The sequence below is a fragment of the Leptosomus discolor genome, chromosome 12 (genome assembly GCF_034619465.1).
Source record: "Leptosomus discolor isolate bLepDis1 chromosome 12, bLepDis1.hap2, whole genome shotgun sequence".
Taxonomy (NCBI): domain Eukaryota; kingdom Metazoa; phylum Chordata; class Aves; order Leptosomiformes; family Leptosomidae; genus Leptosomus; species Leptosomus discolor.
The window spans coordinates 7427175-7442384 of NC_141402.1; the positions used below are offsets into that span (position 1 = coordinate 7427175).

Genomic DNA, 15210 nt, shown 5'->3' on the forward strand with positions numbered 1-15210 from the left:
CCCTTGCGACCACCCAGACCTTGCACCTGAGTACAGAGGCGGCAAAGCAAGCTGTTTCTGCGCATTCCTGTTGTGGAGCAAGGGGGTGGGATAGTATGGGGAATAGGCAAGGCCTTGGCTAGAAAAGCTGAGCACAGATAAACTGTGTGTGTAGGAGGGTTGTTTCTTTGTTGTTTGTTTTGATTTTTTAAACAAAAGAGCTTCTCCAGCTGTTCTGAATTTTTTTTTTCCCCTCAGACCTGTACAGAAAGACAACTTTGACTTAAATACACCACAGCACATTAATTTGATTGCTTGTATCCAGAATTGCTGTAGCTAAAAGGCATTACAAGAAAAATGTTCCTTGGTCTCCTCTCCAACTTTTCAGTCCTGTTAATCTGGACTCCTCTGAGTACAGTGCTTTCTGTATCACTGGTTTATACCTATATTGGTGTAGATGTTTCGGTTACATCTGTGGTTATGCTTTTTTTTGAAGGAGTCAGACGAAAGTATGTAAGTTACTGGAGAATATGGTTTGAGAAATGGCAGGTGTAGCTGAAATACTGGCAAAACTTCAAAACTCTAGATTAAAAACTGACTGATAAGACCACTAAAAATCAAATGCCTGAAAGAATAACCAATTATTCTATCATTCCCTGTGCACCCTCTTTTCCATGAGATGGTTTTTGAATTGCCATAGGCACACTGGATAATGTGTAATAGAGTAACTAGTATGACTGCACTTAGTATATTTTAGATAGGTTAATATTCAACAGAGGCAAACTGGGATGATTTGATCATGATACCAGCCCTATTTATTGTCATTACAGAAGATGATAATTTTTATTCTTTCATTTATATAAAGCTTGGTGGCAAAGTATGGGCTTCTCTTCCTTCTTCTGAAATAGTCTTGTTAAGGCTTGCAAGTGTTTTTCTCATATAGAAAGTTGAGTGGATCATCTTTCAAGATAATAAAATACTATGAGTGAAATCTTGGTATTATTCAAATCAAAGTACAACTCTGTTTCTTTAAGGGAAAATCCAGTGTTCACCAGTGTTCCCATATCCAGTCCAATAAAGATGCCAGGAGTATGGTTCTGTTACCAGTTTCTTTAACGTACTCATTGAAGTATCCTTTATGGGATCACTTCTTCCAGGGGGTGCAGCTAAATGAGTGTGGTGGCAGGGTGGAGCTGCTCCCAGGACAGTGGTGCTTCTGCTTTGTCCCTGGGCATGTCCTGCAACAGGCTGGATTTACAGCATGTAGATGCAGGCCCACGTCTGTCACCGGGGTGCATCCACACAGGACTGATTTTTAATAGCGGCTGTCATTAAGGTATTGCAGGTGGCTCTTAGTGATGGCAAATGGCTCTGCTCGGCTGAAGAAAATTAAAAGTAAAGGTCATCAAAGAGGACCAAACAGTTGTAATAGTGACTTGATAATGACATAATAATTGTTCAGTTCTTCAGATAACCCTGTTACTTAAAAACTGGACAGAAGAACAGTGGGTCATTTCTCATGGGCTAAACAATTAGCAGTGCACTGGTATTAGGAGTAGAAGTGTGTAGGTGAAGTATTTCGGGCCTTGAGCTAACTTGTCGGTGTGCTCTACTGGGTCTTTAAGCCACATAACCAAAAGACCAGGTGGTTCAACAGAGGCCGGGCATTTCAGCTGATCTGTTGCTTTTTACAGGGCTATATGTTGAAAAAAGGCCATAAAAGGAAAAATTGGATGGAACGATGGTTTGTGCTAAAACCCAATATTATTTCCTACTATGTAAGTGAAGATTTAAAGGACAAGAAGGGAGACATCATACTGGATGGCAACTGTTGTGTAGAGGTAAAAAAAAATAAAACCTCAGGAACTATGAATGTCTCTACAGATAAGAATCCTTTTTTGTATGTGGGATGTACTCTATTAATGGAATGTTTTGTTTTGGTTTGGTTTTTTTTACTTTATATAAAAATAGTTCATAAGCACTCTTCTTATAAAGTTTCCTAGTACTGGTATTTGTACTGTAACAGATAACTGTGTATGCGGGGCTTGACAATATAACTTAGATTTTAGTGTTTGCAAGGCTAATCCGTTGTTACTCGTTCTAGGCCTTGCCTGACAAAGATGGAAAGAAATGCCTTTTTCTCATAAAATGTCTTGATAAAAGCTTTGAGATCAGTGCCTCTGATAAAAAGAAGAAGCAGGAGTGGATTCAAGGTGAGGTTTCAAAAGTCTTGGTTATGTGAAAGTTAAGGTAAGCTGAAGTCTTACAGCCATGCTTTACTCAAATTTGAAATTCTTGGTCTTGTGATTTTTGGTGTGTCTGTCTGGGCACATTTAAGGAGCCTGAGACTTAAGAAGAACTAAGGATCCCCGTAGGGGGAATTGGGTTCAGTCATTTAGGTGCCTCAGTGTAGGCACCCATAACCAAAATGAAATGGGTATTGTTGTTTGCTTTTTCTGTATTGGCTGTACTTCTAGGGATGAGGAAGGGGAATACATTGTAAATTGCTGCTTTTGGGGAGAAGGGGAAAGCTTGTTCATTTAAGCATCATAAAATACTGACTTTGCTTTTACAGTTTTGCTTGAGGTAGTATGGTTTGGTGAGCTGAGGATAAGGCTGGGAATTGCAGCATCCTCTTCTGTTCCCACGGCGAAGGTCCTCCTCCTGTGAGACCTTCCCAGGAGCCTGCTGATGAGTGACAGTTACATGTATGTTTTGCAGAGCCAGGCAGAAGCCCTTGCAAATCCACTGTTGCCAAAGCCATTGAAGTATGTACGGCATTTAAATATTTGGAGCTGTGTGCTTTCATTTGTACTTCTGTCTTTACCTCAAGCGTATGTTTAATTGCACCAAAATCTGATGTATGACGGACGATTACTTAATTCCAAAGTAGATCTCTCTTCACAGCTGTAGTAGGTGAATAAAATATCAAAATCATCTGCCATTCCTCAGCTTTGCTCTCCAATTAAGTCCTCACTGAATATAAGTAAATAAGCGCTACCGTCTTACTGGGAGAAAGTTTTCCCTTGGAGTATCAATAAGAACAAAGGGTTTAAGGGTGGTTCTAGGGAAGTGAGTGATGTATATGTTAGATAACATCTTGCTTGATTAGAGTCACTGAATCTAGGTAGTAAGAAATCTTTGAAGTGTTGGGTTTGTTTTGCAGCTAAGCATACAAGTGACTTGTCTGTCCACTGCCTGTTAGAAATCAATATTGGAATTGCCATAATGCACTGGAATTGTCAGCCCTCATCCTTGTGGCACACAGACAATACTGGAAGCCAGGCGTCTTTCATTTTTGGTTTGTGTTGACAGCTAGCCTGATGAGAAGTAGGAGAACTGACAGCAGTTATTTCTGATTTAAAAATACATTAAAATAAAACCACAAGCAACACAACACCACAAGTATTCATTCACTAAGGCTGTCCAGAAAGTTTAGCATTTCCCTTCACTGGTGTTCTCTTCCTCTCCCTTTGTCTTGCATGCTCCTTTCCAGCCATACAGACCACTGTAAGCCTGCTGAGAGCGGGGAGCCCTCCACCCCACAAAGAAGCACGCCAAAAACGAAAAGAATTGCGCCAGAAGTTGTTAGCTGAGCAAGAAGAGCTGGAGCGGCAGATGAAAGAGCTGCAAACGGCCAACGAGAACAAGCAGAAGGAACTGGAGACCGTACGGAAGGTGAGAGTGGGAGCTGCTGACCTTCAGGCTTTAAGCTCAGTCTCTGTGGTTGAGCTGGGCTTCTTGAAGCATAATTAGGCATGTGTTTGCTGTTCAGGTGTTCGGACACACTGGGTGGACTCCTCCAGAGGAGGTGAGCTTGTGTCCGCCTCAGCCCGCTAAGCACGCAGCTCTGCTGGCTGAGCCTGCAGCAGCGCCTTCAGCGCTGAGGCAGCACTTCCACGGGCTGGGCAGCAGGCGGGCGGGGACTCCTGGCCCACCCTGCTCCCACACTTAGGAGGGTATTGTGGAGCTAGTGGTAAAGAAAACCCAGCTGTGAGGATGGTGTCTGGGGAGGGAGAGCCTAGTATTTTGAGTTACTTGTGAGGTTTTTGTTTTTCTTTTCTGACACATACCTGTGTCGAACTTGGGGCTTTCCCTTGAGTTTTCCAGAGTTCTGTTATGTGAGTTGTATGTGTGGGGGAACTCTGCTCTTCACACAGATGTGGTTTCCAGAGATACAAATTTATTTTACAAAGATTCCAAAGATGCAAAGTGATTTTGTGACTATGTATAGGCATAATTTTATTAGAGTAGTTTGGGAGAGATTTATAGAGCTGAGGCACATAGCAACCATTTATAAACTGTTTAAACACATGTTCCTTGTAAATGCTGCATTGACTTCTAAAAGCCTAAAAATTGGACTAGAAATTTCTTGGTATTAGCAGACAACTTGCTGAATACATTATTTTCCTTGTGACAGCTTTTTAGTCTAAATCTAGACTGGCAGGAGGCACCAAGGTGCCTTTGCTGTGGCCACACACTCTTAACAGTAGATTGAACACGCTGATGGATCTTTGTACTTTGCAACAATGGTACCTCTGCAATAGTTCTCCACAGAGACTTGATTAGTATCCAGATATCCCTCCTGGCTGCATCATTGCTTGAGTTGTTCATAAATGAAAACCACTAGCTAATGTTAGCCCTCAGTTAGAATAAATTTTAATGATCTTTGGGGTGGGGGGGAGTCATAAATACTGTGAGAGCCTGTTAAAGGTGCCGAGTCTAGAAAGCAAATAAAATCATCTAAAATGTGTCTTTTTAAAGTCTTGTCATTAAGTCACAATTTGTGGTGAGGAGAAATTTATCTTTTTTTAAGAACTTTACACTGACGGTACTGATGTAAGTATCATTGTTTGCCTTAAATGGAGCCTGACAGTGGAAAACCATTTTATAATGTAATTTTAGCACTTACACATGTTCTACCATGTGTTTAAGATTCAGAATGCAAAATATGCTTTAAAGGATACCCTGTGTTAGCTGCAAGTTACTGGTAAGTAATACCCTGTGAACAGAAAGCATAGGGCTGGATTTCAGTGCTGAGTTTACTTTATCTTCCCCCTAACCTTTTCTCAATAACATGAGCAACCCCAAAGGAGCAGTAGGATGGTGACAGGCTCCAGGGAGTTTTGTAGAAATCACAAAGTGTAAACTAAAGAGTTGTGGCAAGAAGCATGTTTTGAAGGGGACTGGATTAAAAGGACTTCTCAAGGAGAGTAGTTTAGTTTCTGACATGAACTACTGCACTTGGACTAAATGGAGTTAGTGGGGAGGTACTGTGTTGGAGGAACTTTTAAGTGATTAGTTAGAAAAATGTTCTTCAAGGAAAAGGCTTTGTAAATGGTTCAGGAAAAGAAATTGTACTGGAAAGCTTAGTTAGATTTGCTCCTGATGGCAGTGAGCCACCACTCACACAGCATCTGCCAAAGTGCCCTCTGAGACTGGTCTGTATTTTGATAGCTCCTGCAGTAGAAAATGTCAGAAGAATAAGAGCCTTTGTCTAAACTAGATTTTTTTCATATTTTTCTAATGGAATTTTGAGATGCACGTACTGAACATACTGAAAGGTGAGTTTTTCTTACCAGGAGAGCATGCACAAGACTTGTGCACCCTTTCTGTTTCAATTTGGGGTCTTGCATGGGATTCGGAGATTGTGTGCTAACTAACTGCTGCTGGAATGGTGTGTTCCTGTTGATTCCCCCGCCCTCCCTGCCCCCAGCATTTGGGACTGTTCCCTGAACTGCATAGTTATTGCCAGTAACCTTACCTGCCAGGAACTGGTGTCCTCTGACCCGGATTAAGCAGGAAGTTGCTGATAAAGAGCGGACAAACAGTGTATGTTCTTGTTGAGCTCTCTGGCAAAAGCCTAGCACCCACCCTTGCCTGTGACTCTGCGTGTTCGCCCGCTCGGCTCAGTATTGGCAATGTTTGTGGAATTTCAAAGTGGAGAAGGAAATCAAAAGAAAATTTCACTTAAATAGGCATCTTGGATTTGACTACAATTACATGCTTTTAAATGTTCTGGCAGAGGAAGAATACTACTTCTGAAGGCTGGCATCGTTTAAGCCTTTCAAAGGAAAGCAATTCTGTACTATCTTCTACAGCTTAAAAACAAATTAGGAGCCTTCTCCCTCCCTTCTTCCCATCTATTTCAGACTAGCGTGATATCACAGGCACTTGAAGGAAAATTTTTAGCTTGGCAGTTGCAATCCTTTAGGCATCTCATTAGTTCGTCTAGGTTGTGTGAGGGAAGATGGTTTAAATGTGCTACCTTCCAAAAATACTGAAGATGACGGATATCCCGCTCTTACCGAAGGTTTGCAGAAACAATTGCACCAGCCTAGTGTATTAGAAAAGAAGGGTGCTTGCTTTCTGTTTCCTCTGAAGCATCAGAGAAGTTTCTTAGGAAAATTCTGTGAATGATTTTGGTTTCAGTATTGGTAAAGTTTTGGCTGGTACTTGTACATTTCTAAACTTCTGTGCATTCTAAAAATACATGCTATCAAAATCCTGAAAGGAAAAACTGTGTTGACTGTATTTGTATGTGAAATCAAGATGCAGAAAAAGTTAAGTTGCAAAGAGGTGTGAAGGTACTAGCAGCTGTTTCCTAGGCTTCAGCTCTGACTATCTAATTTTCCCCTGATTTCAAGTGATGATTATTAACTGGAATTTTATTTACCTTACATGGTAATTTAGGGGATTTTAAAGGGGTGTGATTCACGGTAGCACGATCACTGATTATCGTCAAAGTTTGCAGCACTTCTGCTTTCCCATGGCCGTTTAGTCCTCCGCACGTCTGTGTCTGTATGAACTCTGTGCATGCTGGCATGCTTTCGCTGTTGGAACTCCCATGCAGTCCTGCCTGTGATGCCGTTTTCCATAATCGTTTTCTATCCCATATGAGACAGACAAAATCACTGTATTTCCTTCTGTGTCAGTTGTGCGAAGCAGGACTCAAAGGAAACTTGGAGGAAGTCTAATAATAGACTTTTCATTGGTAAATTTAAATTTGTCTTGCAAATAAAAAGTTTAAAAAATATATTTAGAGACTGAGAATAGCCTCAGACATTTAAAAAGAGCTTTTGAAGGTTATTGCCATTTCTGTTAAAAATTGTTAAATAAAACTCCATTCCCTTCAAATGTTTTAGATTTGACAAATTATTTTTTCTTTCTTTTCTCCCCCCTCCTCTTCCAGCAACTGGAAGCAGCAGCTGCTCGTGCTGCTGAGGAAGAGAAGAAAAGACTTCAGACTCAAGTCGAATTACAAGATCGCTTCAGTTTGGAGCTGGAGAGAGAAAAAATGGTGAGTAGTGCATGGGGGGTTTTGCTCTGATTACACATAGTGAGCAATGCTTTCAGCAGTGATTTCCCTCACAGGCAGTCACTGAAAGGATTCCGCAGATTTTGCAGGAGGTGGGAGAACACAACCTGTGTTGCATCTATTAGAGATGTAGGAATAAAGTATTTTTACTAGAGAATTCAAACACTGGAACAGCTTGTCTACGGTTTGTATAGCATTCAAAGCTTAAATATTGTAGGAGAATGGGGAAAAAATTGACTGGCTGAAGGGTAAATGCAGACTGAAGTTATCCTTGCAGTTTTCAGAGCTGGAGAACCTGAGGACAGTACATACTGTGTGAATATGCAAAGCGAACACAGGCATAATAGGGAATTTTCTGACTTGAATATATTCCTAAAAATACTGCTTTTTTATACTGTGTGTTCTTTTACATTTATACACACACACAAACCTAAAAAATTAAAGAAATACTGTAGCTTTACAACACAACACTATGATCTACACTGAGAAGTTCCAAAAGAACTAATTTTCAGTCTTGAAGGGCTTTGTCAGGCATAACAGGCTTTTCTGTTAACTGGAGAAAAGAAGTAGAAATAGTCAAGTCGATGTGAGCAAACATCTGGGAACATAAACGCACACAGTGCTGCTTTATGGGCCGAACGTGAATTCCTGAATACGATCACTTCTGGGCCAGCGGGATTTCGGTTAGCTGAGGGAAAGCAGACTGCAGGCCTGCGGAGCAGGACGTGCCACCCTACCACACTTGACAGCAAGCCTCTCCTGCTGACTTCAGGAGCTGTGCTCACCTTCTGCGAAGTGCACGTTACATATTGCTAAATGCTGCCGTTTTGGTGCTTTATCCTGACTGGGTGCAAAGGCAGCTGGCTGCTCTTGTCCCCAGCACCCTGACGGGCTGGGTGGGAGGACGGCTCTGGTGCTGCAGCACCCCTGGTTTCCCGCTCTGGTCAGCGAAAGGGGGGTAATGAGGGTCACAGACTGGGTGACTGGATATGCAGCATTCCCTCACCTTCCTCTATCCCTTACTGTTGGTTTTTGTTACGGCTGCTCTTGTTTAAGCAAAGTCAGCTGATTTCCACTCCTTTATCCATCCCACACTGTCGTGGTGCCGTCATCCAGATATCAGTGTGTGAAATATACTGCTGCCAAGGGAGGACTTGCCTAAGGAAAGGAGTGGAAACCATTAAACCAGCCTGACCTTCGTGTCTGGGCACTCTACAAGTTCTGAGACACACTAAAATGAAGGAAGAGAAAACACAGTTTGATCTTGTAACTGAAGTTAAGTTTAAGCCCCAGTAAAAATCCTGTGCTGCATGAAGTAGGGCAATGTAAGCAACCTGTATTACTATTTATTTTTTTAAATGTTCTTAGTTACACATGTACAAATCTAGACTCAATTTTAGCAGTTTTGCTCTTCAGGCACTGGGAAAAGGTTTGTCTCTGAAAAAAAATTATCTGAGGGAAATGTGACAATTCCTTTGAAAGTTGGAAACCTGAGTTTAATCGTAGCTCATGTGTGTCCTCAATTTATGCTGCTAGGTAAGACAAAAAATGGAAGAGCAGGTTGCTCAGAAATCGTCTGAACTGGAACAGTATTTACAGAGAGTACGTGAACTGGAAGAAATGTATAAGCAGCTACAGGAAGCTTTGGAGGATGAGAAACAGGCACGCCAAGATGAAGAGACTGTACGGAAACTTCAAGCCAGGTATGGCTTTGACCTTGTAGAGAGTGATTTCAATTCCCCACTCCCCCCACAATAGTAAATAACTGTGCCATAGTGTTCAGGAGCGTTTGCATCTTGGACGCATTGCTGGAAAGGGAGAACTAGCTTGAAGTGCAAATACAGGTTAGATTTTTTTTTTTTTCTTTTTAGCTCTGAAGGCTAAACCTGGTATTTATGATTTTTTAATATGTTTGATTAGCCCTTAGCAGTGGGAGTGCTCAGCAATTTCAGAAAAGCAGCCACGCTTATTTTTCAGCAGGTGCTGCGCACATCAACACTTGAAAAACTGAGATCACTCTGTACAGGATTTTCACTTGTGTATTTTATAAAGCAGCAATTGTAAATATGACTTTCTGCTGTATTTTATCACAGGTTTAAATTGTTATTGATAAAGGATTAAGTCTCCTCTTACTCATATGGGCTTTGTTTTGTGTGGTTTGTTTCTTCATATATTCAGTCCTCCTAAGACAGTTAAGTTAACATATGCTTGCTTGTTTCTTCTGCGGTTTTCAGTGTCGTGTGTTTGCATTAGTGACTAAATTTTCTGAATAGCCCTTTGTAGCAGTCAGCTTGCTCGCGTTACTGGCATGATTTTCAGCTTTACACTTAAGACAAACCAACAAGCAGTAACTTTTTCCCTGCTTCCCTAGTATTTAAAAAAAAAAAAGGGGGGGAGGGAGGGAGAAAATAATTAGCTGGGCTTTCCCACATGCGTGCTCCATAGTGGATACCCCTTACTTTAAAGTGCTGTTAACATCCAAATCCCCATTGCAGATTACTGGAAGAGGAGTCAGCAAAGAGAGCTGAACTGGAAAAATGGCACTTGCAGCAGCAACAGACCATTCAGATGACAGAAGCGGAGAAGCAAGAGCTAGAAAACCAGCGAATGATAAAGGAACAGGCTCTTCAAGTTGCTATGCAGCAACTGGAACAACTTGAACTGGAAAGGAAGGAGGCCCTTGAGCAGTATGAGGTGAGCTGTTCTGTTCATCAGCCTACCGCACTTAGCCAGGTGTTCAGTAGTTTAACTGAATCTGAGGTTCGCCAATATCATGCTGCTTTAAGGACTAGTATGGCACAAGAAATACAGTAACAGGGAGGTTAGTTATCTGTTGGGTTTTTTTTGGCCTAGACCAGCAGATATATTTGGAGCAGAGGACATTTCAGACACACCACCTCCTTTATTCTTTTGTCCCAATTCACTGGCAAGCCAGCTCAGGTATATCCTGAAATACTACGTAGACATTTGTCTTCTACTGTAGACTGACTTCTTATGCAGTGACATTACCGTCATAACTAAATGCCTTACGCTTTTGAATTAGTTAACTCTTGCAATGTTTTGATGATGTCATGGGGCAGTATTGTCTTCTACAGATGAAAAAACAATGTGCTAATGTAGGCCCTTGCTTCCCCAAAAGGTGTTTAAGCGCTGAACTGATGTCAAGGACAGCTAGGAATTAGCCCAGATTCGCAATGTGTAGCAGTGCCTTGCGTGCCAAATGCCAGGCCTGTTCTCTGCTCTGCTGAGTGTGTCTGGGAAGGCCAGTAGCTGTATTCGTGGAAGAAATAGTCAGAATCCAGCGAGTACGGAGCCTGAAGTGCTGCATACTTCCTAGGGCTGGGCGTGTTGGTCCTGAGTGTATTTAGGTCAGGAAGAAAAACATGACTGGATTTCTGTTTAACTAGGGAACGTGTCTCTGTGCTCCTGGAGGTCAGCTCTGTGAAGGACAGCTAGGGAAGCTGGCTGACTGGCATGCAGTCCAGGTGCTGCAGTGCCTGCAAGCAAGGGCCCAGGGGGTTAGTGCTGGCCGCTTTACAACTTACCATGGCAGTGTTAAATCGAACAGTCATTAGATTGCTTTTGGCTAATACTTCACTCCTTTTTCAGGTGACATCTCAGGCTTTCTGTATATGAAACATCATTTGTTACTCCAAAGGAATTGCTGAATACAGTAGACATTTAAAAACAAACAAACAAACAAACAAACAACCCAACCAAACAAAAAAAAATCACAAAACAAATGATGGAGCAGATCACTGCAATAGCTGACTCATTATTTTAGAAGTAAATAAATATTCTAGCCTTCTGTTTTCAATTGATCAAAAGACTGGATTAGACTGAAGAATACCTCTTTCTTGCATGGGTGTAACAGCAGCCGTCCTTTTCCTAGCTTACATTTTATGTTTTCTGATAGTGAGAGATAACCACTCACTGCTCTTAGTCTGGAACAGAAAATGCATCTTTCTGTTTTGTAACTACAGTTCATGCTTTCAGTCTTCATGAAGACTAGCCCTACTTAGGCAGCTACAGGATCTTGTAAAACCTGGTTATTTTTGGATTCTAGTTCGACAGCTTATTTTTATGCACCTAGCGATGACTACATTACTTAGGATGGTTAGAATTAAGTTCTCCTGTCTACACTAAATGGAGTGCTGGCTGAATGAGTGTGGTTCTTTTAGATTTAAAAGGATGTTTTTTCTTTTTATATAAACAGAGTAAAGTTGTTCTTGTTTTCAAGTGGGCTGTATCTTATTTCAGGAGGTTAAGAAGAAGTTGGAAATGGCAGCTAATAACACCAAGAGCTGGAAAGATAAAGTAGCTCATCATGAGGGATTAATTCGACTAATAGAGCCAGGTAAGTTATCAACGTAAAAGTTACAAAAAAAATGTATTCATTCTGTCTGATACACGTAGATCACGGAGCATGCTAGAGAGCAGCCCTGCCAAGAAGGACTAGAGGGCACTGGTGGATGAAAAGCTGGACATGAGCCAGCAATGCGCAGTTGCGGCCCAGAAGGCCAATCGCATCCTGGGCTGCATCAAAAGCAGTGTGGCCAGCAGGTGGAGGGAGGTGATTCTGCCCTGGTGAGACCCCACCTGGAGTACTGCGTCCAGCTCTGGAGCCCCCCACACAAGAATGACATGGACCTGTTGGAGCGAGTCCAGAGGAGACTACGAAGATGGTCAGGGGGCTGGAGCCCCTCTCCTACGAGGACAGGCTGAGAGAGTTGGGGTTGTCCAGCCTGGAGAAGAGAAGGCTGCGGGGGGGACCTTATAGTGACCTTCCAGTACCCGAAAGGGGCCTATAAGGCAGCAGGGGAAGAACTGTTCACAAGGGTTTGTAGCAACTGGATGAGGGGTAATGGTTTTAAGCTGGAAAAGGGTAGATTTAGGTTGGACATTAGGAAAAAAAATCTTTAACATGCGGGTGCTGGATTACTGGAACAGGTTGCCCAGAGCGGTAGTGGAAGCCCCATCCCTGGAGACATTCAAGGTCAGGCTTGATTTGGCTCTGAGCAACCTGCCCTAGTTAGAGATGTCCTTGCTTATTGTAGGGCGGTCGCACCTTTAGAGGTCCCTTCCAACCCAACACATGCTACGAGTCTATGATTTATCGAAGTCCACCTTTTCCTGTAGTTTATCTGTTTCATGGCAGCCTATAAATGTCACATTGGTGAGAACTGCTGGTGATAACTTTCAAGTCTTTACCTCTACTGGCCCTACTACAATTCATTTTTTAGAATTATTATTTGTTTGTTTATTTATTTAAAACAAAGCAAGGATCAACCTGAACATGGCATGGTTTGGGTGTTTAGCATAAATGCTGATTGCCAAAACCATAAAGTAAAGATAGTTAAAATACTTGATTTTTGGGAAAAGTTTAATTTCTTAGTTTAATTAATAGCATGCCAGCCCAGAGCAAAGTGGCTTTGTCCTGCAGTGCTGGAGAGATTGCTTTCCTTCAAGGGCGTCTCTAAAGGCAGGAAGAGGGGTTTGCTAAGATACAAGTGTTTGGGGAGGGGGAAGTTGGGAGATAAGGGTGCAAGAGACTGCAGCAGCTGACAGCTTCTCACACTAAGCACCTTCACTGATGGTGCCCCAGGCGTTCCTCCCTCCTGGGTTAGGCAGGTCCTCAGGCCGCCTTCCAGAGGGTTTCCAGTCACAGAAGGGACAGCACTTATCAAATCATTGTGGCGACACTCGGCCTGTCCTGCTGCCGCCGGGTGAGCGACGTCGCTGTCAGAAACGCCTGTTTCAGTATTGCCCTCTGTGTTCCAGGCTCCAAGAACCCTCACTTAATCACAAACTGGGGCCCGGCCGCCTTCACTGAAGCGGAACTCGAGCAAAGACAAAAGAGCTGGAAAGGGAAAAAAACCACTTCTGAGTAACAACGGTAGTATATCATTTGTGAACAGAGGCTCACCTTCGTTCATTCTGCTTTGCACAGAGCAGCTTCTTACTTATAAAGCTCTTAGTTTGCTCATCGGGTTGGCCTTTCTACAAAGGAAATACTGTTTACCACGTAGGAGTGTCTACTCAGAGCCCAGTAATTACATATGTGGTGTCTGACAGTACTTGCTGTTTTCCCTCACATTTCTGGAAATTCTGTTCTTTTATACAAAACTTTTCAACTGATGATTTTTATTTATATGTAGCTTGTGACAAAGTTGTTTCTATACTAGCCTGTAACAGTCTAACCAATCGAGCAGCATCACCTTCATTCCAAGAAGGGAGGGAAGCAATTGTTTCATTGGTTTCGTTCAGTTAGGAAAAATTATACCCAGGCTAAGTCAGTCCTCGAGGTTCTGTCCAACTCTGAGATAGGGCATTACCTTTCCTTCCATTGGGTCTTCTGTTATTTTTCTCTGTCCATCTGTTGCTCTTTGCACAGTGCTTAGTGCTCAGATACTTTCTTCCTTAGCCGGGGTAGACTGTCATCATTGGGTGCCTGCTGGCTGCTCTGATTTTGTGTCCCGTTTTCCTCTGCAGGAGTCCAAACAAAAGAACTGGAAATAGGCATGTACAAAATGCTGCTGTAGAACTGGGAAAAAAGTGGCCATGCAAGATTGTTCTCATACTGTCTCATACTTGAGAAGTGCTAAAAACCCTTCAGAGTTCTCTTGGTAGTTTAAAGGATGCACAGTTTTGACTCATGTACAGGTGGATGGAAGATGATAGCACATATGGGCCAAACACCATCTGCATCAAGGCTATGTTTGAGCAGGAAATGTGATTATAAGATACCACCATTTTAGATGCAGCACTTTTGTCTTATTCCCAGATTAAAAAAATTCAAGCGGAAAACTGAATTTGACATTTTTATGTTAGATAAAAGTGACAAATGGATAGCAGTAGTGCTTTAGAAAAAATGAATTCTCATCAGTATAATAACTGCAGCCTTTCTAGTAACAAGGCTTCCCACTGAGTCTACTGCTCTGCCTCAAAATTCTCTTCAGGGACAAAGATGGTTATTTCTGTTTCTGTGGGGAAAAGGAACAAGTCTGTGATTTTGCTGTGTAGATCTCCCACACCAGACAAGAAGTCAGTCTGTAGCAAAGTAAAGTAGTTTCTTGCTGAAGCCTACAGATGTTTTGAGAACTAAGTGCCCCCCGAAGAGCAGGTGCCCCTTGGTGTGGCGAGTCAGCACTGACCTTTGTGTGTACCCTGAACACTGACGTCCACCTCTTGGCACCTGCTCTTCTGTTCAGCTGCATGTTAAATTATTTTTAGTAAGAAGCGAATTTCTCTGACAGATAGCAGTGCATTTGCGTACGGCATTGAGACACGCGGATCTCGGAAGAGCAGACCCTGTACAGACGTGATCTTCAGGTTTGGAATTCAATAGCATTTTTATTTGCCTATTAACTAAGACTCACTCAAATACTGAATCTTCTCAGACATTTACTCTCTGGTTATATTTTTATACTAATTGAAATCTTTAATGTTTCAGTAAATGGAGTGCTGATTAGAATGGCAGGAACATCCAGGATCTTCCTATTTGTATTTACTGTACAGGAAAGCAGTAGTTCCTTATGCTTGCTAACACGGCATTTTTTAAATTGATTATGTTTACAGAAGAAATGTGAAAAAAACCTGTAGTAGAACTACTAATGTTAAACTACATTGTTAAACTTTGTTAGAAGAGTTGGAACAGTATTTATAACTACCAGACATCTTTTATGTGGAGAGCAGAAGGTGTATTGGGGCTAAACTTTTAATTTTTCTAACAGTCTTTATTTTGGGCAAATGTTTTTTAAGAACACCAAATGATGCATGTTTTCATATTTTCACTGTTCTTTAGAATTGGCTATTTAATAAAGTAATACAAAGTCATTACATTTCTGAATTAATTGATGTCTTTTTGCATGGGTTCTTTGGGGTTACTGGAGTTGTGTGGCAGCATTACTGTG

The 15210-nt window shown here is 41.9% G+C and overlaps 1 protein-coding gene across 1 annotated transcript in view; it reads left to right on the forward strand.

Annotated features, from left to right (window-relative positions):
* The window catches only part of SWAP70 (switching B cell complex subunit SWAP70), a 39555-nt gene extending 26367 nt beyond the window's left edge, over positions 1–13188 (forward strand). The window contains exons 5-12 of the mRNA XM_086472141.1: positions 1674–1820; positions 2084–2192; positions 3476–3657; positions 7172–7279; positions 8834–9000; positions 9793–9991; positions 11558–11654; positions 13079–13188. Coding sequence (XP_086328267.1) covers positions 1674–1820; positions 2084–2192; positions 3476–3657; positions 7172–7279; positions 8834–9000; positions 9793–9991; positions 11558–11654; positions 13079–13188 — 1119 coding nt within the window. The remainder of the gene's footprint in view (positions 1–1673; positions 1821–2083; positions 2193–3475; positions 3658–7171; positions 7280–8833; positions 9001–9792; positions 9992–11557; positions 11655–13078) is intronic.
* Positions 13189–15210: the final 2022 nt, after the last annotated feature.